At 40.9% G+C, this 27,546-nt stretch overlaps 1 protein-coding gene and 1 long non-coding RNA gene across 4 annotated transcripts in view; one reads left to right on the top strand and one right to left on the bottom strand.

Moving 5' to 3' along the window:
• The window catches only part of LOC140715912 (uncharacterized), a 91,300-nt gene that overhangs the window by 14,772 nt on the left and 48,982 nt on the right, over positions 1 to 27,546 (bottom strand). For 2 of the 3 annotated variants that reach the window (XR_012096212.1, XR_012096213.1), the window contains exon 3: positions 26,036 to 26,133. The exons of the other annotated variant lie outside the window; for it this stretch is intronic. This is a non-coding gene — a long non-coding RNA (uncharacterized lncRNA). The remainder of the gene's footprint in view (positions 1 to 26,035; positions 26,134 to 27,546) is intronic. 3 annotated transcript variants of the gene reach the window in all.
• Positions 1 to 27,546, top strand: part of themis2 (thymocyte selection associated family member 2) — a 79,993-nt gene that overhangs the window by 4,680 nt on the left and 47,767 nt on the right. Inside the window, exons 2-3 of the mRNA XM_073028432.1 lie at positions 4,150 to 4,290; positions 24,982 to 25,419. Of these exons, the coding sequence (XP_072884533.1) occupies positions 4,150 to 4,290; positions 24,982 to 25,419 (579 nt within the window). The remainder of the gene's footprint in view (positions 1 to 4,149; positions 4,291 to 24,981; positions 25,420 to 27,546) is intronic.

Here is a 27,546-nt window from a genome sequence, read left to right as displayed (position 1 = left end):
CATCGCTTTTTGAAGATGGTGGGGTGGGTTGTGCAAAAAGAGGTGAAATTTCCAGGTAAAGTAAAAACCAAGACTCCAACTGCCCGGTGATAATGCAGAAGAATTATCTAGCTGACCTGATCAATATTTATTTCTCAAGGAACCATCGTAATTACATTGCTGTTTGTGGTGCCTTCCGTGCACAGAGAGTCTGCTGTGTTTCCTGAATTGCTATATCTGTTACACCTTAGAAGTGCTTCATTGGTGATAAAACCCCTCACCATGCCCATCTTCAGTTTAAATCAGACTAATTGGAATATTATACATATTATTTTATGCAAATTTCACAAATTTGCATGAAATTCTAAGGACCAGCTTCACAGTAAAAGTCCCTCCAGCCAAACAAAACCATTAAGAGGAAAAGAAACTGTCAACCCCCCAGATAAACCACAAGGTTTTCAATTCTTTGAATTGAAAGAATTCTTTGTCCTCTAGAATCGATGATCTTCTTGCTCATGACATTAGCAAGTGGTTATTACTTCAGATGATATATTTAAGTTCACAAAGAAGAAGTCAGATGAATATTTTAACTCATAAATGTGGACATCACTGATAACGCCGATAATTTTGTCGACCTCCACTTGTTCCAACTTGGGAAGGCAGATAAAGTTCGATCAGTGATGGATCAGGAGTCATAGATCAGGTTGGGTAGAGCATGACAGTCTTTCTGTAGAAGGAAAAACCTGTCGTAAAACTGTCCAGAAATGTCGACTGTTTATTCATTTTTATGGATGCTGCCTGCTGAATTCCTCCTGCATTTTGTGTGTGTTGCTTTAGATTGCCAGCATCTGCAGAATTTCTCAAATTTATGATAGATTTCCTTCCTTGGAGATCATTAATATACTAATGAATTGAATTGACTTTATTTCTTACATCCTTCACATATATGAGGAGTAAGGATCTTTATGTTACATCTCCAGCTAAATGTGCATTGTGCAATCATAGTGATTTATAATCATTTATAATAAGCAGAGCTGTCAGTGGATTATAAAGTACACTCAAATCAGCGTGAGTTAATCAGTCTGATGGCCTGGTGGAAGAAGCTGTCCCGGAGCCTGTTGGTCCTGGCTTATTTGCTGTGGTACCACTTCCCAGATGGTAGCAGCTGGAATAGATTGTAGTTGGGATGGCTAGGGTACCCATTGATCCTATGGGCCTTTTTTACACACCTGTCTTTGTAAATGTCCTGAACCATGGGAAGTTCACATCTCCAGATGTGCTGGGCTGTCCACGCCTCTCTCTGCAGAGTCCTGCGATTAAAGGAGGTACAGTTCCCATACCAGGCAGTGATACAGCCGGTCAGGATGCTCTCAGATGTGCCCCTGTAGAAAGTTCTTAGGATTTGGGGGTCCATACCAAACTTTCTTAACTGTCTGAGGTAAAAGAGGCGCTGCTGTGCCTTTTTCACTATGTAGCTGGTGTGTACAGACCACGTGAAGTCCTCGGTGATATGGATGCCAAGGAACTTGAAGCTATTTACCCTCTCAACCCCAGATCCATTGATGTCAATAGGGGTTAGCCTGTCTCCATTCCTCCTGTAATCCACAACCAGCTCCTTTGCTTTTGCAACATTGAGGGAAAGGTTGTTTCCTTGACACCACTATGTCAGAGAGATGACTTCTTCCCTGTAGGCCACATTGTTATTGTTTGAGATAAGGCCAATCAATGTAGTGTCGTTGGTAAATTTAATTAGCAGATTGGTGCTGTGGGTGACGATACAGTCATGGTTATACAGGGAGTAAAGGAGGGGACTCAGTATGTAACCCTGAGGGGCTCCTCTATTGAGAGTTAGAGGGTTGGAGGTGAGGGAGCCCACTCTTACAAACTGTTGGCGATCTGACAGGAAGTCCAGGATCCAGCTGCACTAGGCAGGGTCAAGGCCGAGGTCTCTGAGCTTCTTGTCGAGCCTGGAGGGAACTATGGTGTTGAATGCTGAACTGTAGTCCAAGAACAGCATTCTCACATAAGCATCCTTCTTCTCCAGATGTGTAAAGGTGGAATTAGAAGATTATACAAGGATTGCTGGTCCAATGTCATTCAAAATCAAATTTAACCACTTATAGTACAATGTGAGTGGAGGCTCTACCTTGGCTTGGAACTGAAGTCACAACATACTGTCATTCCTGAAGTTATACCATACTCCTCCACGATCTCCATCAGCATAGATGCACTACAAGCGGGGCTGTGTGCTTTGCCCCCTGCTCTACTTGCTTTACACTTATGACTGTGTGGCTAAGCACAGCTCCGATGCTATATCCAGGTTTGCTACTGACACCACTGTCATGGACTTCATGCCAAATCATAGGCATGTAGGAGGGAGAATGAAAATCTGGCTGAATGGTGTCATAACAACAACTTCTTACTCAATGTCAGCAAGACCAAGGTACTGATTATAGACGTCAGGCGAGGGAAACCAGAGGTCCATAACCTAGTGCTCATCGGAGGATCAGAGGTGGAGAGAGTTTGTAACTTTAAATTCCTGTATGTTACTATTTCAGACGACCTCTCCCCTGTACCCAGTACATCAAAGGTTCAAAGATCCAATTTAATGTCAAAGCTTCCTGTAGAAGTAGTAGAGGCCAGTTCAGTTGTGTCATTTAAGGTAAAATTGGATAGGTATATGGACAGGAAAGGAGTGGAGGGTTATGGGCTGAGTGCGGGTAGGTGGGACTAGGTGAGATTAAGAGTTCGGCACGGACTAGGAGGGCCAGAATGGCCTGTTTCCGTGCTGTGATTGTTATATGGTTATATGGTTATAAATGTATACAATATACATCCTGAAATGCTTTTTTCTTCTCAAACATTCACGAAAACAGAGAAGTGCCCCAAAGAATGAACGACGGTTAAACGTGAGAACCCCAAAGTCCCCCCACCCAGCCCCCACTCCCGCACGTAAGCGGCAGCGAGCAACGATCTCCCCTCCCCCCACCAGCAAAAAAAAGCAGACATCAGCACCACCATCGAGCACAAGTGTGAGAAAATCAATAGCAATGACACAGACTTGCAGTTCCCCAAAGACCTTGTGTTTCATCCAGCGTTCGACATACCAGAGATTCTCTCTCTCCCTAATAAAGAAGAGGGAGGTGTCTCCATTTTCCCTACGAGCGGTGAGACATAACATAATAAACAACTCGCTCGATTACAATTATATAAGTCCTTTCTCAAGCTCGGTGCCTGAAGATTGCAAAGGTCCTAGGTCTTCGAGCACACAACAGCAGTAGATCTTCCGGCTCCCCCGACGACACACGGGTCTCCTGCTGTGACGCCAACCCTCGATCCGCCCGTCTCCAGAGCCCCGAGATCTTAGGCTTCCAAATTCGAGCCGGACTCTCAGGCCGCACCCGTGGCATGCCGAACAACGGTCAGTCCTGAAACCCTGAGAACGGGTCCCATTCTTGCAAAGAACCGAAGTCAGCATGTAACTCCAGGTTAGGGTCTTCAAAAGAATCCCGAAGGGAAAAATAAAGACATTAAAGATGGAAATAGAGCTGTTTCCAAAGATGCAAGCAAAGGAGTTGCCATTTAGTGCCCAACCACTCCTTCGCAACCATTGAGCACATCTACATGAAACACTGTTACTGAAAAGCAGCATCCATCGTCAGCGATCCCCACCACCATCTTCATGCTCTCTTCTTGATGCTGCCATCAGGTACAAGAGCCTCAGGACTCACACTACCAAGTTCAAGAATGGTTACTACCCCTCAACAATCAGGCTTGAACGCAGGGAATAACTACCTTCACTTGCCTATCCATTGATAAGTTCCCACAACCAATGATCTCACTTTCAAGGACTCTTTATCTCATTATCTCATGTTCTCATTATTTATTGATATTTGCATTTGCACAGCTTGTTGTCTTCTGCACTCTGGTTGATCTTTCATTGATCCTGTTATAGTTACTATTCTATAGATTTGTTGAGTATGCCCGCAGGAAAATGAATCTCTGGGTTGTACATGATGACATACATGTACTTTGATTAAAAAAAATTTCTTTGGACTTTGAACTTTTCGAATTTGGGAGGAAAACAGCTTGTACATCTCATGAAATCTGAAATGTTACTTATGTTTCACTGAGATTCAACAAGTTTTTTAAAATGTTTATTTTTCACAGGGTCAGTCTACGAAATATCAGGAAATGAATGCTGTTTGTCGACAGGAGAGTTTATTAAAATAGTTCACGTCGAGCTGCAGAAAGTTGTTTGTGAAAAAGTGGATGATAAATCCAAATTCGACCTCCCACTGAACTACCCAGGTACTTTTATCTTTATGAGAAGACAGCACGATTATTTCATTTTATGAGTAAAACTCTGATAATCCGCTATCCAAATATTCATACATCCCGGTCATTTAGCATCTGGTAATGTTTCCGTTCCGACATGTTGGTTCTTGGCCTCCTCTCGTGCCAAGATGATGCCACCCTCAGGGTGGAGGAACAACACCTTATATTCTGTCTGGGTAGCCTTCAACCTGATGGTATGAATATCGATTTCTCCTTCCAATTAACAAAGTCTCCCTCCCCACCTTCCCACCCTTCCTCTATTCCTCACTCTGACCTTTTACTTCTTCTCACCTGCCTATTACTTCACCCTGCGTTCCCTGATCCTGCCCTTTCTCCTATGGTCCACTCTCCTCTCCTATCAGTTTCTTTCATATCCAACCCTTGACCTTTCTCAACCCCTGGCTTCACCTATCACCTTTCAACTATCCTCCTTCCCCTCCCCCCACCACCCACCCCCATCTCAGTCCTGAAGAAGGATGCTGCCTGACCTGCTTAGTTCCTCCAGCATTTTGTGTGTTTTGCTCTAATCATGTTTCTTTCTGATATGTTGGGGCCCCAGTTCCCACATTATCTTCCAAATGATAAAGGTCCCATTTCCCGTGCCCTTTGAACTTGACTGGTTCCCTGGGAAATTTATTAGAATACTGTATAAAATCTTAAAAAGTGAATTAAACATGTGGCATTAATAATAATAACATCTCCAAAAATTTGTTAATCTGTCCCAAGCATGCAGGATTATCAGAGTTTTACTGTATTACGATTCAATATGCATGATTGATATTTAGCCTTTTCAATAACTATATTTTACATGTATCAAACAGGAGAGCTTTAATGGTTCAAAGGGTCCATTTAATATCAAGAGAATGTATACAGTATACAACATGAAATTCTCACTCTTCACAGAGATCCACAAAACAGAAGAAAAACCCCAAAGAATGAATGGCAAAAAAATGTTCGAACCCCAAAGCTCCCTCCCACGCAAAGGCAGCAGAAAAGTATCAATCCTCCCCCCCACTTAATCCAGCAGAAAGCACCAGCCTCCCCCCACCACCATGATGCACCATCAATAACTCTTGGACACGGGAGGTGAACGATAGGCTTTTATTAGCAGCAAAAGAGACCACGACATCCTGGAGACTGAGGGAGGAGCAGTGCCTCCAATCGCTTTTATACAGGGGTCTGTGGGAGGAGCCACAGGAACAGTCAGCAGAGGGGCATGTCCAGACAGGTATACATAGTTTACCACACATCATCCACCATGCAAGCGATAGAAAAGCCCCCAAAGAGATCTAGAGTCCATCAAAAAACAGTTCACCCCAATAGTTCAACATGCCATAGACTCACTCTCTCTCACTAATTTTGGTTTGAATATTTCAAAATGTTTTGAAGAATTAATCCCTCTTGTGTTGCTTTGCTGATTTGCGGGGACTAGATGAAACCTCTTGATTGTTGTATTAGCCAGATTCAGCTATCCATCAAACAGTTATAAGATTCAAAGTACATTTATTATCAAAGAATGTATAAATTATACAGCCTTGAGAGTTGCCTGCTCACAGGCAGCCACAAAACAAGAAGTCCGGAAGAACCCAATTAAAAAAGAAATAAAGACCAACCCCCAACACGCAGAGAAAGAGGGGGAAAAAAAGAAATCATGCAAACAATTGAAGTGAGCAACAACAACAGCATTCCAAACCAAATTGAGTGCTTAGATCCAACTCCCCAGAGTAGGCCCAAAGCCTCGGTATTCTATTAATCATATTAGTGGGGAAAATAGTCACAAAGTTCACAGACACACAGCAGAGCAGCCAGGGGTAGTCGATTAGAATTAGAATAATTAGAATTTACTTGTTCACATAGAAGGATATTGTAATGTAGAATATCTTACTAACAGTGACTATGAGGCAGAGGCTAGAGCATTACTTAAAAGTATTCTGACTTAATATTGAAAACGGAAGAATGGACACAGAAAGAAAGCCCAGAACAAATCTATTAGTCATCTTCAATGCTACAATCATTGGGATGGTTTGATTAACCAGTTAAGCATCTCTCAAAAGTTTGTCCTGTTTAATTTAAGATGATGAATTACTTCCAATAGGAATACAAGATACTTTCATGAGCTCACTGGGAAATTCGTTATAAATCTGTATAAAATTTTAACAAGTGAATTAAAAATGTTGTATTTTAACAATAGCATCTCCAGAATATTTGCTAATCTGTCTGCAGCATGCTGAAGTATAGAATGTTACTATGTTGCTGTTCCTGATTAATATTACGCCTTTTCAATAACTGTATTTTAAGTGATGGTTGATGAGGTGCCTCCAAATCAAAAATCTCTGGATTCAAATCCCACTCCAGAAATCAAAATCCTGTACTGAGGGGTGGCCACACCAATAGGATCACTCAAATGAAGAGTTAAACCTCTTCTGCTCTGTCAGGTATATATTAAAACTCCATCTACATTTTCCCAAAACAGAGGAGGAAGTTATCCCTGCCACCCTGGTCAATGTTACTCATCACTCTCTCTCTCTCTCTCTCTCTCACACACACACACACACACACACACACACACACACACACACACACACACACACACACACACACACACACACACACACACACACACACACACACACACACACACACACACACACACACACACACACACAATAATTTAATATTTAGCACCAGGCTCTGTCCATATCTTTCCGTAAATTAATAGCTGCCTTTCCTACAATGATGACTGCACCTCAAGAACAAAACAATATCCCATCATTGATTTTACTAATTTACAAATCAAATTAAATCCTTTTTCTTTAAAACAATTACAAATTTTAAAGCAACTCACTGACCAACCGTCACTCTTGAATATTACTGGTTTTAATAGACTTTCATCTCTCTGACCACAGAAAGTCACACTGGTTATTTTGATAAATTCATCTCACCCAGTTTATATTGTTGGGTTGAGTTTCTCCCCAATCTTGGCAATCCATTTGCAAAAGTTCCATCAACCCAACCAGCAACCACCTTGAGCTACACACTTTCCAAGTTTTTTCCTACAGTTTATACTTTCTGAACATAACCAATTGAGTTTATAAATGTTCTGGCATAAAAATAAGTAAATACAGGCTGCTGTTGATATCTACAGTAAAACAACTTTGATGTTGACACACAAGTATATTATCCAGATGTTACTTTATTAATATCCCAACATATGTTTATTTCACTTTATTTAAACTATGTTACATTATTCCTTTCCATGCCTTGTGGCACATCAGGCAGCAACCTTGCCACTTCCTTAGCATTTTAATCTGTTTTTACAAGGCTGGCTTCCTCAAGCCAGCATGGATGGAAAGCATGTAGGGAGCTGGCTGGATTCGAAGCCTTGACCACTTGCCTCAAAGTCCACTACACCACCGGCTGGCATATCCTGTCCTTCAGCCCTGTAAATTTACGAAAAAACCGCTGAGATCAGATTTTTGACTTTATAGTTTATTTCAGTAAAATGCCTGTCAACAAATAAAAAATGCTAAAGAAGCAACAAGATTGCCGCCCAATGTGCCACAAGGCATGGAAAGGGACAACAAAGGACAAGATGGAACATCTTCATAACTTTCTCTAACTTTACTGATAGAGCAGAGATATCTAGTGAAAGAGTAGAGTTGTATGTACAACATATCAGGAAAGTGAAAGTTCTGAAAGCCCAAACTTTTCAGTAGTTTTACATGGATAGGCATAAGGAACAGAGTTCTTTTTTTTTTTGGCAGTCAGAGGATGTGCAAAAATGAAACAAGAAGTATAAAGTTGACACCATAGGGTCGATAGAAGAACTCTCTCGCTCACCAGCATTTCTTCCACATAGCCTATGGAAATTCTCAACAACACCATGTCCCAAAATAACACAACAGACGTGACCCACTTAAGAAGTCCAAAGACCTAATGTCAAATTTGAGGTTTGAAATACAGGATGACAACTTACAGGATTTTTTTCTTCCATACTTAAATTTTCTTTCTTTGACTGCTCATGCTGTGATTCTGACATTAATCCCTGAACAGTGTTTAGAAATTACTTGCATCTTGGCAAATGAACGTACACCAGTTTGTGCCTCTCAGGTCATGAGCCTTACACTATGTCACAACTGACCATACCATCCTTCATTCTTTGCTAGGACAATGTTGTAGACCTCAATCCAGTAGCAAGTGGAGTTTGTTGCTATTATTCTACTGCCAATTTCAATTAGAAATAGGAATAGAAGAAAGAAAAGTACAGCACAGGAACAGACCCTTTGGCCTGCTATGTTGTGCCGAACTAGTTAAGAAGCAAATCAAAAACATCCAAACACTTAATCCGTCTTACCTGCATAATGTCCATATCTCTTACATCCATGTGCCTATCCAAACATCTCTTAAAGCCTCTAATGTATTTGCCTCTACCACCATACTAGGCAGCGCATTCCAAACATCCACCACTCTCTGAGTTAGAATCTTGTCCCTCACATCCCCTTTGAACCTACCCCTCTCACCGTCAATGCATACCCTCTGCATTAGGCATTTCAACCCTGGGAAACAGACACTCTCTGTCCACTCTACCTATGCCTCTCATAATCTTGTAAACCTCCATCAGATCTCCCCTCAGCCTCGGCCCCTCCAGAGAAAACAACCCACAGGGAATCTTTCTGTAGAAAGGTTCCTAGTGGCCTGCTCCCATTCCAAATCAAAATTGTAAAGCTACAGTGCCTATACAAACCATTCACACGCCCCCCCCCCCCGGAAGTTTTCATGTTTTATTGCTCGACACCAGTGAATCACAGTGGATTTAATTTGGCTTTTTTGATACTGATCAACAGAAAAATTCTCTTTTATGTCAAAGTAAAAGCAGATCTCAACAAAGTGATCTAAATTAATTACAAATATAAAACACAAAATAATTGGTTGTATTGAGTACTTACCACCCCCCCCCCCGCTTAATATGGCACACCAAATCATCACTGGTGCAGCCAATTGGTTTTGGAAGTCATATTATTAGTTAAATGGAGATCGCTTGTGTGCAGTCAAGGTGTTTCAATTGATTGTAGTAAAAATACAACTGTATTGAGGAGGTCCATCTGCTAACTCAGCTGTGAAGTCAGAGTGATGGTTGGTGGTGTTGGCTGTGAATGGTTTGGGGATGTTGGGACATAGTGTAGGTCCAGGTAGGTGGGAGGATCTGGAAAGAGATCTGTAAATGGGTGAATGTAGATTGGTGGAAGGAGGTTGGAATGAAGTTGAATTTGGACCTCAAAAACAGAGAAAGAAACATAATATTGGAATGATTTCAAGTGATGGAGAGGAAGGGATATTTTGGAGGGAAAAAAAGGAAAGAAGACTTAAGTTTTGATTAAATTTGACCCGGAATAGCCTTTTTCTATCAATTGCATTACATTAATTACAGAGTTAAAATCAGCCATGGGAAGTATAGATTGTGCGTGCACCTTAAGAGGAAGTGATGTGTTAATTGTTTGTTAGGATAAGTGTGAGAAGGCATTGTGATTGAAGCCTTTACTTGGTAAAAAGGTAGTGTCTATGTTGCCTAATGAAAATAGACATATTAGAGGTGGTTTAATGGATGTTCCTGTGGCAACTTTGATAAAAAAGCTAAATCTCATTTATTGAGAGGTAAATGGATTGCAAATAGTCAGAAATGGGGAAGGGATGGATAGTTTATCTGTATTGATATGTTTTGATTAAGTAAAGCTCTCTGATAAAGTTAGCTTGGGGTATGTTAGTTATAATGTCGAGCTTGTATTCCACCTCTGCTTAGATGTTACAAATGTCAGAGATTTGGGCACGTTGCGGCAGTATGTCATGAGAAACTAAGATGTAGTAAGTGTGGTGGAGAACATAAGTGTGAAGATTGTGACGGTGTAAAGTTTAAATATAGTAATTGCAGAGTAAACCTAGTGTAGCTTATGGAGGATGTAAAGTGCTTAAGAAGGCAGCTGAAGTTCAATAGGTCAAAGTACAGCTGTATCCTATGCAGAGGCCTTGGAAAAAGTTAATCCAAAGGTTGATGAAGTATTACCAGTCAGAGAACAGAACATGAAGTCAGAGGCTATATATCAGCATCATACTTCTCTTCATATAGATACTTCACTAATTGATAAAATGAAGTTTATAATGGATAAGGTGGATTTTACTGCTCAGACATCTAGTTGTACTGAGAAAGTGAAAATGATTGTGAAAGCTGCTGAAAAGTATCTGGGTATATCTGGTGTTATGTGGGAAGCTGTAAATGAAGCTCTAATGGGTAGGGTATCTGTATTTCATCATCCTTGTGAAGGCACATAATGGGTATAAGAATATTGCAATGGAATGCGAGAAGCCTGATTTCTAATGGTCAAGATTTTTAAGAAACACAAAGTACACTGCAGATGCTGGGGTCAAATCAACACGTACAACAAGCTGGAGGAACTCAGCTGGTCGGGCAGCATCCGTGGAAACGAGCAGTCAACGTTTCAGGCCGAGAGCCTCCGTCAGTCCTGTTTCCACGGATGCTGCCCGACCTGCTGAGTTCCTCCAGCTTGTTTGTACGATTTTTACTAAGTTTGATTCTGATTTATCAAATCCACCTGATGCTATATGTATTCAGGAAACCTGGTTGTTACCACATTTAAGTTTTTCCTTGCAGGATTAGATTGTAGTTAGGCATGATAGATTAGTTGGTAGAAGGGGTGATGCTGCAGGTTTTATAAGGAAAGGGATAGGAATTGAATTGACTTTATTTCTTGCATGAGGAGTAAAAATCTTTGTTACGTCTCTGTCTAAATGTGCAATTTATAGTAATTTGTAATACATAGTTTGTACAATAGGACAGTCAATATAGCATAGAAATACAGTTGTATCTACGTGAATTAATCAGTCCGATGGCCAGGTGTGTACAGACCACATGGATATAAAGTTGTGGATGTAAATGAGGCACTTGTAGGAGAAGTACTTGATTTAACAGGTAGGGGTATTAAAGTGGTAAATTTTTATAACCCTTCTGTAAAGCTCTCGATTGATTTGCTGGAAAACATCTAGTTTAGCTCAGTAAGGCTTGTATGGTGTAGGGATTTTAATGCACATAGTTCACTGTGGTGGTGTTCACACAATGACGGTAATGGTTTGATTGTAGAAGAATTTTTAGCTATTTCTCATCATGTTTGTGTTAATGATGGAAGGGGCATGAGATTTAATGTTCATAATAGTTCTGAAACTGCTATAGATTTAACTTTAGTTTTGAACATTCTGGATTGAGTGAGTGGGATGTCATTGGGAAGTGATCATTTTCCTATTTTTGTAAGTTTGGGTGTAGATTTGTATTCGGGACTGGAGACCACTTTTAAGGGGTGGAATTTGGTAAAGCAAATTGGGAGAGATTAAAGATCTTATGTGATGAATGTCTATCAAGGCTGAATGTCGAGGATGAAGTGGATTTCTGTAATGAAAGGTTGTCACATTAGTCACCAAACTGCAGTGGATGTGATTGCTATTAAGAATGTTTTTAATAGGCGGAAAACTGTACCACGGTGGACTGAAGAGTGTGCAGAGGCAATCAGAGAGAGAAATAAGGTGTTTAGGAAAGTTAAGAAGTATCGCTCCAAGTGAGCTTTTTAAGTATAAAGGGGCACAGGCTGTGGTGAGGAAAGTAGTGAAGGTTGCAAAAAGGCTTACTGGAGGTCATATTGTGATAGTATTGGAAGGGATACTGAACAGAGATATTTGGGGGCAGATTTGAGAAAATGGGGGGGGTTCATAGAGCTAATAATACTCCAGTACTGATTAAAGAAGGTAATACAATTGTCACAAACAAGAGAAACTCTGCAGATGCTGGAAATCTGAGCAACACGCACAAAATGCTGGAGGAACTCAGCAGGCCAGGCAGCATTTATGGAGCAAAGTACAGTCGACATTTCAGGCTGAAATGTCAACTGTGCTTTTTCCCATAGATGCTGCCTGGCCTGCTGAGTCCATCCAGCACTTTGTGTGTGGTAATACGATTGTTACTGAAATAGTTGAGTCACTGGCTCGGTCACATGCGCAATTCATAATGAGGATAATGTAAGTGAAGAGGTTAAACAATGTAGGGTTAAGATTCTAAGTGAAAATGCTGATGTGTGGGAAGCCAGCTGTAGCAATGGTAGTACTAGTGATGTAGAGTTTTCTTTGTGTGAATTTAAGAAAGCTATTAACAGGTCAGAAGGCTCCAGGAAAGGATGATATATGTTATTGTATGTTTAAACATAAGGGCCAACAACTCTCTTGAGATAATATTAAATTTTTTGAATCGTTTTTGAAATTTAGGCTATCTTCCCTCCTCATGGAAAATGACAGTAGTCGTGCCTATTCTAAAACCCAGGAAATCCCTGTTGGATCTCCTAGTTATAGACTAATATCTTTAATGTCCCACTTGTAAACTTGTGGAATGTGTGGTAATAGAGCAGTTGAATTATATTTTGGGGGGAAAAGATGTGATAATAGCAATTTATCAGAATGGATTTTGGAAAGGTAGAATGATGTTGGATTCAGTTTTGTGTTTGGAAGATGATGTTGGAAAAGCACAGGTAAGTAACGAAGTTGTAATAGCAGTATTTTTTGATGTAGAAAAAGCATAAGATACGCTATGGAGAGAGGGTCTTTTGATTAAGTGGTGGAAATTAGGAGTGAGAGAAGGCTATATCTTTTTTTTGTTGTTTTTTATTTGGACTCTCTGCAGTTGAGGGTAGGTTAGATATATTTGGGCTTTTATGAGATAAAGAATGGGACCCCACGAGGCAGTATTTGTAGCCCTTAATTATGTAATATTATGATTAATGATATTCTCTGAAATGGGTAAATCACTTTGTGCAGATGATGGAGCCTTGTGGATCAGAGGTAGAAATTTCAATCTAACTGTATATAGGATGCAATTAGCATTTAATAAGGTTGAACATTGGGCAAATAGATTGGGTTTTAAGTTTTCAGTAGTGAAAACACAAGTTGTGTGTTTTACAAAGAGATCAATAGACCTGCACTTAATTTGAGATTATGTAGTCAAACTCTTGAAGTGTCCATGGTAAGATTTCTCGACATGTGGCTGAATAATAAGCTGACATGGAAGCTCCATATCAGTAAGATTATTGGATTATTGACAAATGTACGGGGGCATCAAATATCCTTGGGTGTCTATGTGGGTATTCTTGGGGTGCTATGTGAAAATCTCGTGTTGATCATTTATATTCGTTTAATTAGATCGGTACTTGATTATAGCTCTGTGGCTTCTCATTTAGCTTCACCTTCAAATTTAAAAAGATTGGATGTGATTACAAGCACAGGCTTTAAGACTGTGCTGTGGTGCGGTAAGGTCGTGCTCTGTTTCAGCTTTACTGGTTGAAATGGGACAATTACCCTTACAGTTGCAGAGGTTGAAGTTGCTGTTAACATACTTGAGAGGCCAGAGGAATGATCACCCTGTTAAAAGTATGTTGTAAAACTGTTGGAAACATCAGAAGACGAGTATTTTTAGTTTTGGGTGGCTGGGTTCTTATCATGCTAAGAATATGGGTTTGCTGGATTGTGCAATATGTCCCACTGTAGCTTTTTCAGTAACCCCAGTGTGGTTTTTTTCCATTGACTTTAGTTGATCTTGGGTTGTATGATTTAAGGAAGTCCAAGGACCCTGATATGCAAGAGTCTGTTGGTTCAACACTATGTTAAGGAAAATTATTGTGATATGTTAACCATTTTTTCTGATGGATCAAAAGATAGTATAACAGGGAATGTCAGTGTGGCTGTTTTAGTGCCTGAATTACAGGTATCAATAAATAAACCTCTTACTAACTATTTATCAGTGTATACTACAGAGCTGGTTGCCATCAATTTGGGCTTGCAATGGGTGGAGGAAATCTGTCCTTGCAAAGTTATACTTTGTTCAGATTCTCTTTCAGGTTTGACTAGTCTTAAACAGGTCATTCTAGTAGTAGGTCAGATTTACTGCTGGAAGCTCTCCAAACTTTATTTCATCTTCAAAGTATTGGTCTTCATGTCTGCCTCTTATGGGTCCCTGCACATAGAGGTGTTGAGGGGAATGAGTGGGTTGATTCTTTGACCTTCCACTTAGTAAATCAGAAGCTAAGGGGTTGGTGGGGCTAAGAATTAGGGGATTATGGCAAGACTTGTGGAATATTGGGCATAAGGGGAGACACCTTTACAGAATACATAAAACTATTGTAGTGATGGGAGAAGGGGGTAAGATAAGAAGGAAAGGAATTATATTGACTCAATTTAGAATTGGGCATAGTATACTTAATTATTCCTTGTATCTTGTTGGAAAACATCACTCTGAGGTGTGTAGGTTTTGTTGTCAGGAAACAGTTGAACTTTTTTTTACAATGTGAAGCATGCAAGGTTGAAAGAAAGCAAATGCAGGCTGCACTACTAGCTTTGGGCATTGACAGTTTTCATTTAAAAACTTTTAAGTTATGGAAGTGATTTTAATTTGATTCACAATATTGTCTTTTATTTACATATTTAGGGCTCTTTGGGGTAATTTATTTTTCATTTGATAAAGAACTAGTAGGGGTTTTATTTCCCAACTCTCTACACAACACTCCAGTGCAGTTAGTGGCAGTAATGAACCTTTAAGTTGGACTTCCAACCACCATTAAAATTCAGAAGAGGGTCCAACTGCTAGTGAATCAGTATCCTAGCAAAAACTACACCATGAAGACAAAAAAACACTCCAAGAAACTCTGCAAAAAGATCAGAAGATGGATACAAGAAAATTTCCAAGTCACTGGAGCCCTTGGCGCAGCTGTAAATCTGACTAGAGCAGGCCGTCCTCAAAAACTGCATGACCGTGCAAGAAGGGGACTAGTGAGGCAGGCTACGTGAAGACCTATGACATCTCTGGAGGAGTTACAAGTTTCAGTGGCTGAGATGGGAGAGACAATGTATACAACAACTATTACAGATTTATGGGAGAGTGGCAAAGAGAAAACCATTATTGGAAAAAAAAAACTCTCAAAATCTCGATTAGGGTTTGCCAGAAGGCATGTGGGAATCTCTGAAGTCAGCAGGTAGAAAGTTCTATAGTCTGATGAAACCAAACTTGAGCTTTTCGGCCATCAGATATAAATGGCATGTTTGGCATAAGCCAAACACTGCACATCATCAAAAACACACCATCCCTACCATGAAGCATGGTGGTGGCTGCATCATGCTGAAGGGGATGCTTCATACAGCAGGCTCTGAAAGCTTGTGAAGGTAGAGGGTAAAATGAATGCAGCAAAATACAGGGAATTCCTGGAGAAAAACGTGGTGCAGCCTGCAAGAAAACTGTGACTCGGGAGACGATTTGTTTTCCAGCCCCACGCATAAAGCCAAAGCTACACAGGAATGGTTTTTAAAAATGACAAAGTGTCCTGGAGTGGCCAAGTTAGTCCAGACCTCAATCCAATTGAGAATTTGTGGCTGGACTTGAAAAGAGCTGTTCACTTACGATCCCCGTGCAATCTGACAGAGCTTGAGCAGTTTTGTAAAGAAGAATGGGGAAAATTTGCAGTGTCCAGATGTGCAAAGCACCGACGTGGGAAATCTGCCACTCGCAGCTGCTCTCCCTTCTCTTCACAGAATTGTTTACATCTGCTTAGACAGAGGACAACAGATGCAAGGTGCAGATTTGAGAGACCTGTCCACACAGACTCAAAGCTGTAATTGCTGCTAAGGGTGCATCCACTAAATACTGACTGTAGATCTGGTGAATATTTGTGCAATCAGATATTTTGTGTTTTATATTTATAATTTATTTACATCACTTTGTAGAGATCTGATTTCACTTTGACTCTAAAGAGTCTTTTTCTGTTGATCAGTGTCCAAAACAAAGCCAAATTAAATCCACTGTGAATCAATGTTGTAAAACAGTAAAACATGAAAACTTCCTAGGGCGAGGGGGTGAATACCTTTTATTGGCACTGTAGATTATAATCACGTTACTGTTTCAAGGAGCTTCTTCTGTAGGCAAGGAGAGAGGTGGAGATAATGACAGATATTGGAAGGTGACAAGAGGCTGCAGATGCTTTAATCTGATAAGAACAAAAAATGATAAACGGAACCAGGTAACAGGGTGATGGTTCGAGATGGAACTGATTAGCTACTATTTTTTCCTATTTAAAACAGTGACCACAGATCAAAATGTTCTTTTCTTTTCTGCTGTAAACTGCTTAGACCCTTTCTGAGAAAGTGCAAATACATTACCATGTATAGGCAAATCTGCCACTTGCATCTGCTCTCCCTTCTCTTCTTAGGGAGAGCACAACAGCTGCAAGGTGCAGATGTGAGAGATTGTAGATGTTGCAATCTGGACAAAAGCAAACTGCTGGAAGAACTCGGTGGGTCAGGCGGCATCTGTGGAGGCAGAGGAATGGCCAATGTTCCAGGTTAGGACCCTGTATTGGGATTGAGAATGTAGGCAAGAGATAGCCAGAGTCTCTCTTCTCATGGCTACCATCAGGAAGGAGGTACAGAAGCCTGAAGACACACAATGATTCAGGGACAACTTCTTCCCCTCTGCCATCCGATTTCTGGATGGACATTGAACCCGTGAACACTACCTCATACTTTTTTCTCCCTCTCTTTTTGCACTACTTTATTAATTTAATGGGGGTGGTGAACCTGTGGAATTCTCTGCCCAATGAAGCAGTGGAGGCTACCTCAGTAAATACATTTAAGACAAGGTTGAATAGATTTTTGCATAGTAGGGGAATTAAAGATTTGGGGGTGTGGGGGAAGGCAGGTAGGTGGAGATGAGTCCATGGCCAGATCAGCCATGATCTTATTGAATGGCAGAGTTGGCTCAATGGGCCGGATGGCTTACTCTTGCTTATGTTCCTATGTCTTTTATTCAACAAAATGAGACACTCTGAAGGAAGAGGCCTGTTCAATCCAGTATTACATGATATTTTGTATGCTGAAGATCAAAGGACAATTCTATGGTTACAATGTATCTACAATGCTTCCTTTGCGGTACATATAGTTTTCAGACCTCCTTCTTTATACACACACACACACTCCAGACACCCAAAATGAATGTTAATCAGCACTGTCTGGTTTATCAGTTAACTGAAGTCCACAGCTCTATGAACTATTGTACAAGGCTGCATTTTAAACTTAATCTACAATCCACATTCAGGCCTAAAGATTGGCTGCAAAAGTGAATTAGTTACTGTAATTTAATATTTTCATTATTACGTATTATAATGCAATGTTGCTGCATTACAACAAATTTCATGACACATGTCTCTGATGCTAAACCTGATTCTTTCTGTGTGGGATATGTGAGGTAGGGACTGGCAGGCAGTAGGTGAAATCGGGTGAGGAGGGGTGTGTGAGGCAAATGGAGCCAGGTAGCTGGGGTAGAATTAGTGGTGGAGTGGATGCTCTTCTGACTGGAAGTCTATTCCACAGGGATCAGTGCTGGGAGCTAAGAATGTTTTGTTGATGATTTTCATTTGTACTCAGTGTCTGAGGCTTCTCACTTAAGTGTCCAACAATAAACAGCCAGTATTGATGGATTCCAATTGCCCTGATACCATTTCTCCATGTTCGCAATGTCCTGGTGAAACCTTTCACCGTGCTCAGCGCCGACAGCGGCAAGATTTGCAGAGAGGAAGTCTAAAGGGGAATGTAAAGAATGAACTTTTGAGTGACATGTTGCACTTCATGGTTTTGTATGTCTGAAGCATGTTGTCAACCAGCTGCACGTAGTTTGGTGCTCTGTAGTTGCCAAGAGCATTTTCAGCAACAGCCTTGAATGCCTTCCATGCGATTTAAAATTTTTCTTCCCTCCAGTCCCACTAGAAGTCCTTCAAATTACCTGTCATTGATGACCTGTTTGATTTGTGGACCAACCAAAATGCCTTCCTTAATCTTGGCATCAGTTATTCTGACTTGAATTATGAATTGAAGTAACAAGTATAGGCAATTTTTTTTAAAAGTGCATGATAAGGAAATTTCATAGTGATTTTCATGATAAGCAGCCCAAAATTCATAAAGTGCTGCCAAAAGTATTCAGGAAGCAAAATCTTTGTCCAGTGACATCTGTGACTTGGACAAAAATGTAGATGATTGATTAGCAAGTTTGCATACAACATAAAAATTGGTGTAGACGTCGACAGTGAAGAAGGTTGTCATTGAGTACAAAAGGATATCTTATGTAGAAATGGCAGATGACGTATAATCCAGGCAAGTGTGAGATGTAAAGGAGAATGTGCACAGTAAATGGCAGTAGATGGAACATAAATGTAGAAGGGAATTTTGGATCCAAATCCATAGTTCCCGGAAGGTGGTATCACAAGTAGATAGGGTGGCAAAGAAGCCATGAAACATGCTTCCCTTCATCAGTCAGGGCATTGAATATATGAGTCAGCAAATCACATGGAGTCTCCTGTATAAAACTTGGATCAGGCCATATTTGGAGTGTGGTGTTCTCATTATAGGAAGGGTGTGGAAGCTTGGGAAAGTGTCTAGAGGAGGTTCATGGTCATGGAGCTACACATAGTTCAGATACAAGCCCTTCGACCCAAAGTTTCCATGGTGATCAAGTTGCCTAAAGGAGCTAGTCCCATTTACCTGCATTCGCTTCATTTCCCACTAAACTTTTCCCATCCATGTATCTGTCCAAATGTCTTTTAAAAGTTACAATTGTACTGCCTCTATCACTTTTCTGCAGGGCTTTCCTTTTATTGACCAGTTGGTTCTCAAGCTTTTCACATCTTTCTCCTCTCACTTTAACCTCAAGCTGTCTAATTTTGGACACACCTTGCCCAGCGGAAAAAGACTTTAGCTACTAACTTTTACAAACCTCCATAAGGATACCCCTTAGTCTCCTATGTTCCATACCTAGCCCATCCAGTCAATCCTTGTACCTCTAGCCTTCTGGTCCCAGTAAAATACTTGCAAGTTATTTTGTACCCTCTTCATCTTGATAATCCTTCCTATAGCAGGGTGACCAGAACTGTACGCAATACTCCAAATGTAGCCTCACCAACATCTTAATCGGCTGCAACAACCCCTATGCTCAGTATTCTGACTGATAAGGCATGTGCACCAAGTCTGCATTGCAACATTTAAGGAACTAAGTACGTGCAACCGCAGGTCTCTTTATTCTATAATAATCCTGTAAAATTTACTATATAAGTCCTGCTTTAGTTTCTCTTACAAAAATGCAGAAAGACCTTGAAACAAAAAAATCCAAACTAAACTCAATTTGCCATTTAGCAGCTCATTATGCAGTTTATCAAGATCCCACTGTAATTTCACATGATCTTCACTGTCCATTTTTCCAATAATTTTAATGACATAGACAATAAGATATAGGAGCAGAATTAGGCCATTTGGCCCATTGAGTCTGCTCAACTATTTCATCGTGGCTGATCTATTTTCCCTCTTGGCCCCAATCTCCTGCCTTCTCCCTTCATGCTCTGACTAATCAAAAATCTATCAACCTCTGTTTTAAATATACTCAATGACTTGGCCTCCACAACCGCTTGTGGCAAAGAATTCCACAGATTCACCACCCTCTGGCTAAAGAAATTCCTCCATGTCTCCCTTCTCAAAGGACACCCTTCTTTTCTGAGGCTGCGTGCTTTATTCTTAAACTATTCCACCATAAGAAATATCCTCTCCATATCCCCTCTATCAAGGCTGTTCAATGTTCAATAGGTTTCAATAAGGTCACCCATCATTCTTCTGAAATCCAGAGACTACAGGCCCAGAGCCATCAAAAGCTCCTCATTTGACAAGCCATTCGATCCTGGAATTATTTTTGTGAACCTCCTTTGAACCCTGTAGTGTCAGCACATCCTTTCTTAAATAAAGAGCCCAAAACTGCCTACAAAACTCCAAGTGAGGCCTTACCAGTGCTTTATAAAGCTTCAACATTACATCCTTGTTTATGTATTCTAATCCTCTCAAAATGAATGCTAACATCACATTTAGCTTCCTCACCACTGATTCAACCTGCAAATTGATCTTTAAGTAATCCTGCATAAGGTCTCTCAAGTCCCATTGCACCTCCGGTTTTTGATTTTTTTCCCCGTTTAGAAAATAATTAACCTTTTTATTTCTTCTACTAAAGTGCATGACCACACTCTTCCCAACATTGGATTCCACCTGCCACTTCTTTGCACATCCTCTCAATATGTTTAAGTTCTTCTGTATCCCCTCTACCTCCTCAAAACTACCTGCCCCTCCACCTATCTTCATATTGTCTGCAAACTTGGCTGCAAAGCCATGAATTCTGTCATCCTGGTAATTGACATATAACATAAAAAGAAGCAGCCCCAACATGGACCCCGGTGGAACACTAGTAGTCACTAGCAGCCAACCAGAAGAATCTCCCTTTATTCCCACACCTTGCCTCCTGCGAATCAGCCACTGCTTTATCCATGCTAGTATCTTTCCTGTAATACTTAACTTGTTAAGCGGCCTCATGTGGGGCACCTTGTCAAAGGCCTTCTGAAAATCCAAGCACACTGATCCTCCTTGTCTGTCCTGCTTGCTATTTCTTCAGAGTTCCAACAGATTTGCCAGGCAAGATTTTCCCATGAAAACCATGCTGACTACGGATTATTTTATCATGTGCCTCCAAGTATCCCGAAGCCAAATCCTTAACAATCAACTCCAACATCTTCTCAACCACTGAGGTCAGACTAACTGGCCTAGTATTTCCTTTCTTCTGCCTTTCTCCCTTTTTGAAGAATAGAGTGACATTTGCAATTTTTAAATCCTCTGGAGCCATGCCAGAATCAATTGATTCCTGAAAGATCATCACTAATGCCTCTCACAATCTCTTTAGCCACTTCTTTCAGAGGTGTTGTTCATCTGGTCCAAGTGACTTGTCTACTTTCAGACCTTTCAGTTTCCCACGAACCTTCTCCCGAAGAATGGAATTTCACACACTTCTGCCCCGTGACACTTTTAATCTTCTGGCATACTGCTAGTGTCTCCTACAGTGAAGACTGATGCAAAATACTTATTCCATTCATCCACCATTTCTTTGTCCTCCATTACTACCTCTTCAGCATTGTTTTCAGGGGTCTAAGATCTACTTTCTCCTCTTTTTTTTTACACTTAATGTATCTGAAGAAATTTTTGATATCCTCTTTAATATTATTGGCTAGCTTACCATCATATTTCATCTTTTCCTTCTTATGACTTTTTAAGTTCCTTCTGTTGGTTTTTAGATGTCTCCTTATCCTCCAACTTCCCACTAATCTTTGCCTTATTATATACCCTCTCTTTGGCTTTTATGTTGGCTTTGACTTCTCTTGTTAGCCACAGTTGTGTCATCCTGCCTTAGAATATTTTTTCTTCTTTGGGATGTATATATCCTTCACCTTCCGAATTCCAGCTATTGCTGCTCTGCCATCAACCCTGCCAGTGTTCTTTTCCAACCAATTCTAGCCAACTCCTCTCTCATGCCTCTGTAGTTCCCTTTACTCCACTGTAATACTGATACACTGACTTGGCTTCCCCTTCTCAGATATCAGGGTGAATTTGATTATATCATGATCACTGGCCCCCAAGTCATCCATTACCTTGCACTCCCTAAATGATTCCGGTTCATTACTTGCATAACAGCCAATCCAGAATAGCTGATCCCCCTAGTGGGCTTGACTACGAGCTGCTCTACAAAGCCATCTCATAGGCATTCTAGAAATTTCCCCTCTTAAGATCCAGCACCAGCCTGATTTTCCCAATCTACCTGCATATTAAAATCCCTCTCGACTGTCCTATTTGGCATGCATTTTTTATCTCCTGTTATAATTAGTAGACCACATCTTTACTATTGTTTTGGGGTCTATATATAAACCCATCAGTCTTTTTACCCTTAGAGTCCCTTATGTGTGGCCTCCGTCGGTTGTGGTCGACCATGGGTACTGCGCCTCTGGTAGTCACTGGGAGTGGCTTCTCCAGGGCACCAGCCAGAGCAGAGTTGATATAGAGATCTGTCTGTTGCCCATGCAGTGGGACCCGCCCCCCTCCATGTTGATGACAGGTCCAAAGGAATGACGAAAGTCAATACAGTTTGGTGCCAGCAGCATCGCAGGAGTTGCTGTGCCAGTGCTGGGTACAGCAGTCAGCCGCCTTTGGGACCTCCGACTCCAGATTTTCCCTCGGGGTTTACTCCCAAAGCCTTTCCCGTGAGCGGGTACAGCCGCAAGGCAGCGGAGGTTTGAAATCGGAGTTTTCCCTCTCCGAGATGAGCTACCATCCCTTAGCTCTATCCACAAAGATTCGAAACCTTCTGACCCTATGTCACTGCTTTCTAATAATTTGATTTCAGTTTTTACCAACAGAGCCATGCCATGCCCTCTGCTGATCTGCTTGTCCTTTGGATACAATGTGTATCGTTGGGCATTAAGCTCCCAGCTACAGTCTTCTCTCAGTGATGCTCACAACGCCATACATGTCAATCTGTAACTGTGCTACAAGTTCATCTACCTTATTCTGAAGCGCCTCAGTAGAGTGGATGTGGAAAGGATGTTTCCTATGGTGGGGAAGTCTAGGACCAGAGGGCACAGCCTCAGAATAGAGGGGCATCTATTTAGAATGGAGATGAGGAATCTGTGGATTTCATTGCCACAGGCAGCTGCAGAGGACACATCATTGAGTATATTTAAGGCTGAGATTGATAGATTGGTGATTAATCAGGGCACAAGGGATATGGGGAGAAGACAAGAGACTGGGGCTAAGATGGAAATGGATCAGCCATGATGAAATGGCAGAGCAGACTCAATGGGCCAAATGGCCTGATTCTGCTCCTATATCTTATGATCTTATAGATGTTATCCCACCAGGAGTTGTAACACAGCTCATTTGACTTCAGCCAGATACTACCAGAATAGAGTTTCCTGTGAGTATGTCATCTGTTTTAATGAGACGAGGAATGCAGCTCAGTGTAAAGAAGATCAAATAAAATTAAAGATTTACAGTACAATTATGTCATCTCTAGCTTCCTATAAAATCTAAATAGCTAACAGCAGGCCAGCCACCATTTATTAAAAGACAGGTTCAAGTTCATGCCTCTTGAATATGTACTCTTTCTCAATTTTCAGCTGCCCCAAAGTTAATCTCTGTACTTTTATTTCAGTTTGTTCCCTTGTTATGCTTTTTGCCTCTTTATTTATCATGACTTGTTGCTGTAAAGTTTTCAGAATGTGCCTCATTTTCTTCCCCACCCCAGCAATATATAGTAGTTCAATAGTTCCATTTAATATCAGAGAAACCTGAAATTCCTGTTCTTCACAGACATCCACGAAAACAGAAGTGCCCCTAAGAATGAGTGACAGTCAAAAACTTTAGAACTCTAACCCCCCCCACCACTCCCCTTCCACACACAAACAGCAGCAAAGCAATGACCTACTCCTCCCCCACTCACTTCAGCCCAAAAATATGTATCAGCACCCTCCACCCACCAAGCACGCCCCCACGAAAGACCATGATCTGCAGTACAACAACAACTAATCGTTCACCCGACAACTCAACCTCTCCGGAATAAATATATTCGTATTTAAATTCAGAGTGAGTTTTGGTGAGATACAAGAGGGCAAAAAAAAATAGATCGAGTCAACCAAAAACTTTCACCTGCCCAATCTCCAAGGATCGGTTGAAGCATTTGCTGGTGGATGCTGCTTCTACTCCAAGGGCATTGAACTGGTGACCTTGGAGATGGAAGACTCATAAGCTGCTCATAGAGACCTCTCAATATTTAGGACTTTGACTTTCAGTGTATTGACAAAGGTCACTCAAAAACAAATAGGATTTCACCAGAAAAAATGATTGTAAACAGTTTACCAGGAAACAGTGCTTGCATCTTTAGCTTAGTTAGTTCCTCATATGAGCTTCACTGTACTGTGGTGGTTTTAAGGAAATGGTGCCTTAACTTCTTTAATTTCAACAAATTCAATATCAATTTCAATGGTAGTTCATATTTCACTTCCAATCCATACTGTAATGTCTTCCTGTCAGTTTCTTTCCAAAGATAGATATAGTAACAAACCAATGCCAAAACCAGAATTCATTGCAGATAACCAATGCTGGTTGAGATTCTTCAAGACTTGAGTCTGCACTTGCTAATGTGACCTCTCGTCTAAAGATTGCATTCAAATCTGTACGGTATCGTAGAACAACAAAAATCTCACAGGAGCGTACGTACACATCATTGCTGTTGTAGGAAAGCAACATCCATCATCAGAGATCCGCACCACCCAGGCCATGCTCTTTCCTTGCTGTTGCCATCAGATAGAAGGTACAAGAGCCTCAGGTCTCGCACCAGGTTCAAGAACAGTAACTACCCCTCAACCATCAGGCTCTTTGGGGGAGGGGGGAAGGGGATGACTACACTCACTGGCCCATCCATTGAGATGTTCCCACAACCAATTATCTCACTTTAAGGACTCTCATCTTGTTATTTCATGTTCTCATTATTGATTGCTATTTATGTTTGCATTGGCACAGTTTGTTGTCTTCTAGTTGATCTTTCATTGATCCTGTTACAGTCTATAGATTTGCTGAGTATGCCCGCAGGAAAATGAATCTCAGGGTTGTGTGTGGTGACGTGCATGTATTCTGATAATGAAACTTACTTTGAGCTTTTTCTCTTCACAGGGAACTTCAAGCTTATTCCTGAAGAATTTCCTTTCAGCTCAATTGAAGAAATAATTAAGTCAAGAGAAATTGAGGAAGGTGGTTCAGAAGTAATCACTTTCCAGTCCTTGACTGATATTGTCACTGAGCATGCTGTTGTTCGGAAGGGAAATCCCATAACAATCATTTCAACAAAGCTCTACGAGGGACATATGTATGCAGATTGTACCGTCAACAGCAGTTCTGAGCAATACCATGTTTGGCTTCCATTACTGCTAAAAGGGCATTTTAATGAATGTGAAGATAACAAATTGTACACAGTCAAGGAAATCATTGAATCAAAAACTCTAACAAAAAGGAGAGTAAAATTAGTTGAAACTGAAGGAGTCTGCACACCCAGTCATTTTAATGGGGAACTGATCATTTCACCAGTATATGAAATTCAAGCAATTATGAATCGTAAGTAATCAACTTGACAAGCTTTCATTTCCTTCTAACACAGTTTCAAGATCATAAAATGCATTTTGCAATACATGTTGCATAAACACCGATGTATTGTGAATGAGACAAAAATGGAAATATAATTTTCATTAAATGATCTACTTGATGTCTTTATAATCTTGAATAGAAATTTGCAGTTAAAACTGGAATCAGAATCAGATTCAGGTTTAATATCACCGGTATATGTCGTGAAATTTATTAACTTTGCAGCAGCAGTACAATGCAATACATGATAATTATAGAAAAAAATAATTACAGTAAATATATACAGTGCCTATAAAGTTTATTCGCACCTCTTCCCCCCTCCCCCACACCCTGGAGGTTTTCATGTTTTATTGTTTTACAACGTTGACTCACAATGGATTTAATTTCACTTTTTTTTGACACTGATCAACAGAAAAAGACTCTTTCGTGTCAAAGTGAAAAGAGATCTCTACAAAGTGATCTAAATTAATTACAAATACAAAACAATTGACTGTATAAGAATTCACCCCCTGTAATATGACTCACTGAATCATCACTAGTGCAGCCAATTGGTTTTAGAAGTCACATAAATTAGTTAAATGGAGATCACCTGCGTGCTGTCAAGGTGTTTAAATTGATTGTAGTAAAAATGCACCAGGATCTGGAAGGTCCCACTGCTGTTGAGTCAGTATCCCGGCAAAAACTCCACTGTGAAAGCAAAAGAACACTCCAAGCTACTCTGCAAAAAGGTTATTGAAAAGCACAAGTCAGGAGATGGATACAAGAACATTTTGAAGTCATTGAATATCCTTTGGAATACAGTTATTTCAATCATCAAGAAATGAAAAGAATATGGCACAGCTGTAAATCTGCCTAGGACAGGCCGTCCTCAAAAACTGAGTGACCGTGCAAGAAGGGGACTAGTGAGGGAGGCCACCAGGAGACCTATGATATCTCTGGAGGAATCACAAGCTTCAATGGCTAAGATGAGAGAGACTGCGCATACAACTGTTGCCTGAGTGCTTCGCCTGTTGCAGCTTTATGGGAGAGCGGCAAAGAGAAAGCCACTTTTGGGGGTGGGGGGGGGAAACTCACATGAAATCTCGACTAGAGTTTTCCAGAAGGCATGTGGGAAACTCTGAAGTCAGCAGGAAGAAGGTTCTATGATCTGATGAAACAAAAATTGAGCTTTTAGGCCATCAGACTAAACGCTATGTTTTGGCATAAACCAACACCACACATCATCAAGAACACACCATCCCTACCGTGAAGCATGGTGGTGGCTGCATCATGCTGTGGGGATGCTTCGCTGCAGCAGGCCCTGGAAGGCTTGTGAATGTAGAGGGTAAAATGAATACAGGGAAATACTTGAGGAAAACCTGATGCATTTTGCAAGAGAATTGTGACTTGGGAGAAGATTTGTTTTCCAGCAAAACAATGACCCCAAGCATAAAGCCAAAACTGCACAGGAATAGCTTTAAAGCAACAAAGTTAATGTCCTGGAGTGACAAAGTCAAAGTCCAGACCTCAATCCAATTTAAAAATTGTGGCTGGACTTGAAAAGGGATTGCGAGTAAACAGCCCCATCCAATCTGACAGAGCTTGAGCAGTTTTGTAAAGAAGAATTGGGGGGGGGGGGGGTGGAATTGCAGTGTCCAAATGTGCAAAGCTGATAGAGACCTATCCACACAGACTCAAGGCTGGAATTGCTGCCAAAGGTTTATGCTTTGTTGCATTTTCTGCAACTTGCTGCCCATTGCATCTCTGGTATTTTGGGCAGTATTGAAGGTCCTCCATATCTGGCAGTGATCAATGCTTCCTTCACCACATCAGTAGCTTCCTCTCTGTTTACACTACTGTCAGTCATGCAAGTCCTGGGTGGAGACTCAGGAATACTGTCACACCCAGAAGTAGGAGGAATCTTCATAGCTGCTTCCATAACAATTTTGTTTTATCAGTCAAAGTTTTTAGCCCTGAGTTGAACAGCCAAACCTGGAGGACTAGTGCACCACTCTTTCTGGCCTCTACCCTTTGACCTGTTTGGCATGGGTGACCCCACCAAGAGCAGAAACATAAAGCCCTGACTCCAGCCAGCACAGCTCTCCAGGTCATTGAGGCACG

The sequence above is a fragment of the Hemitrygon akajei genome, chromosome 24 (assembly GCF_048418815.1).
Source record: "Hemitrygon akajei chromosome 24, sHemAka1.3, whole genome shotgun sequence".
Lineage (NCBI taxonomy): Eukaryota > Metazoa > Chordata > Chondrichthyes > Myliobatiformes > Dasyatidae > Hemitrygon > Hemitrygon akajei.
The sequence above is the reverse complement of the archived record's forward strand: the minus strand, read 5'-3'. Positions and strand labels throughout refer to the sequence as shown.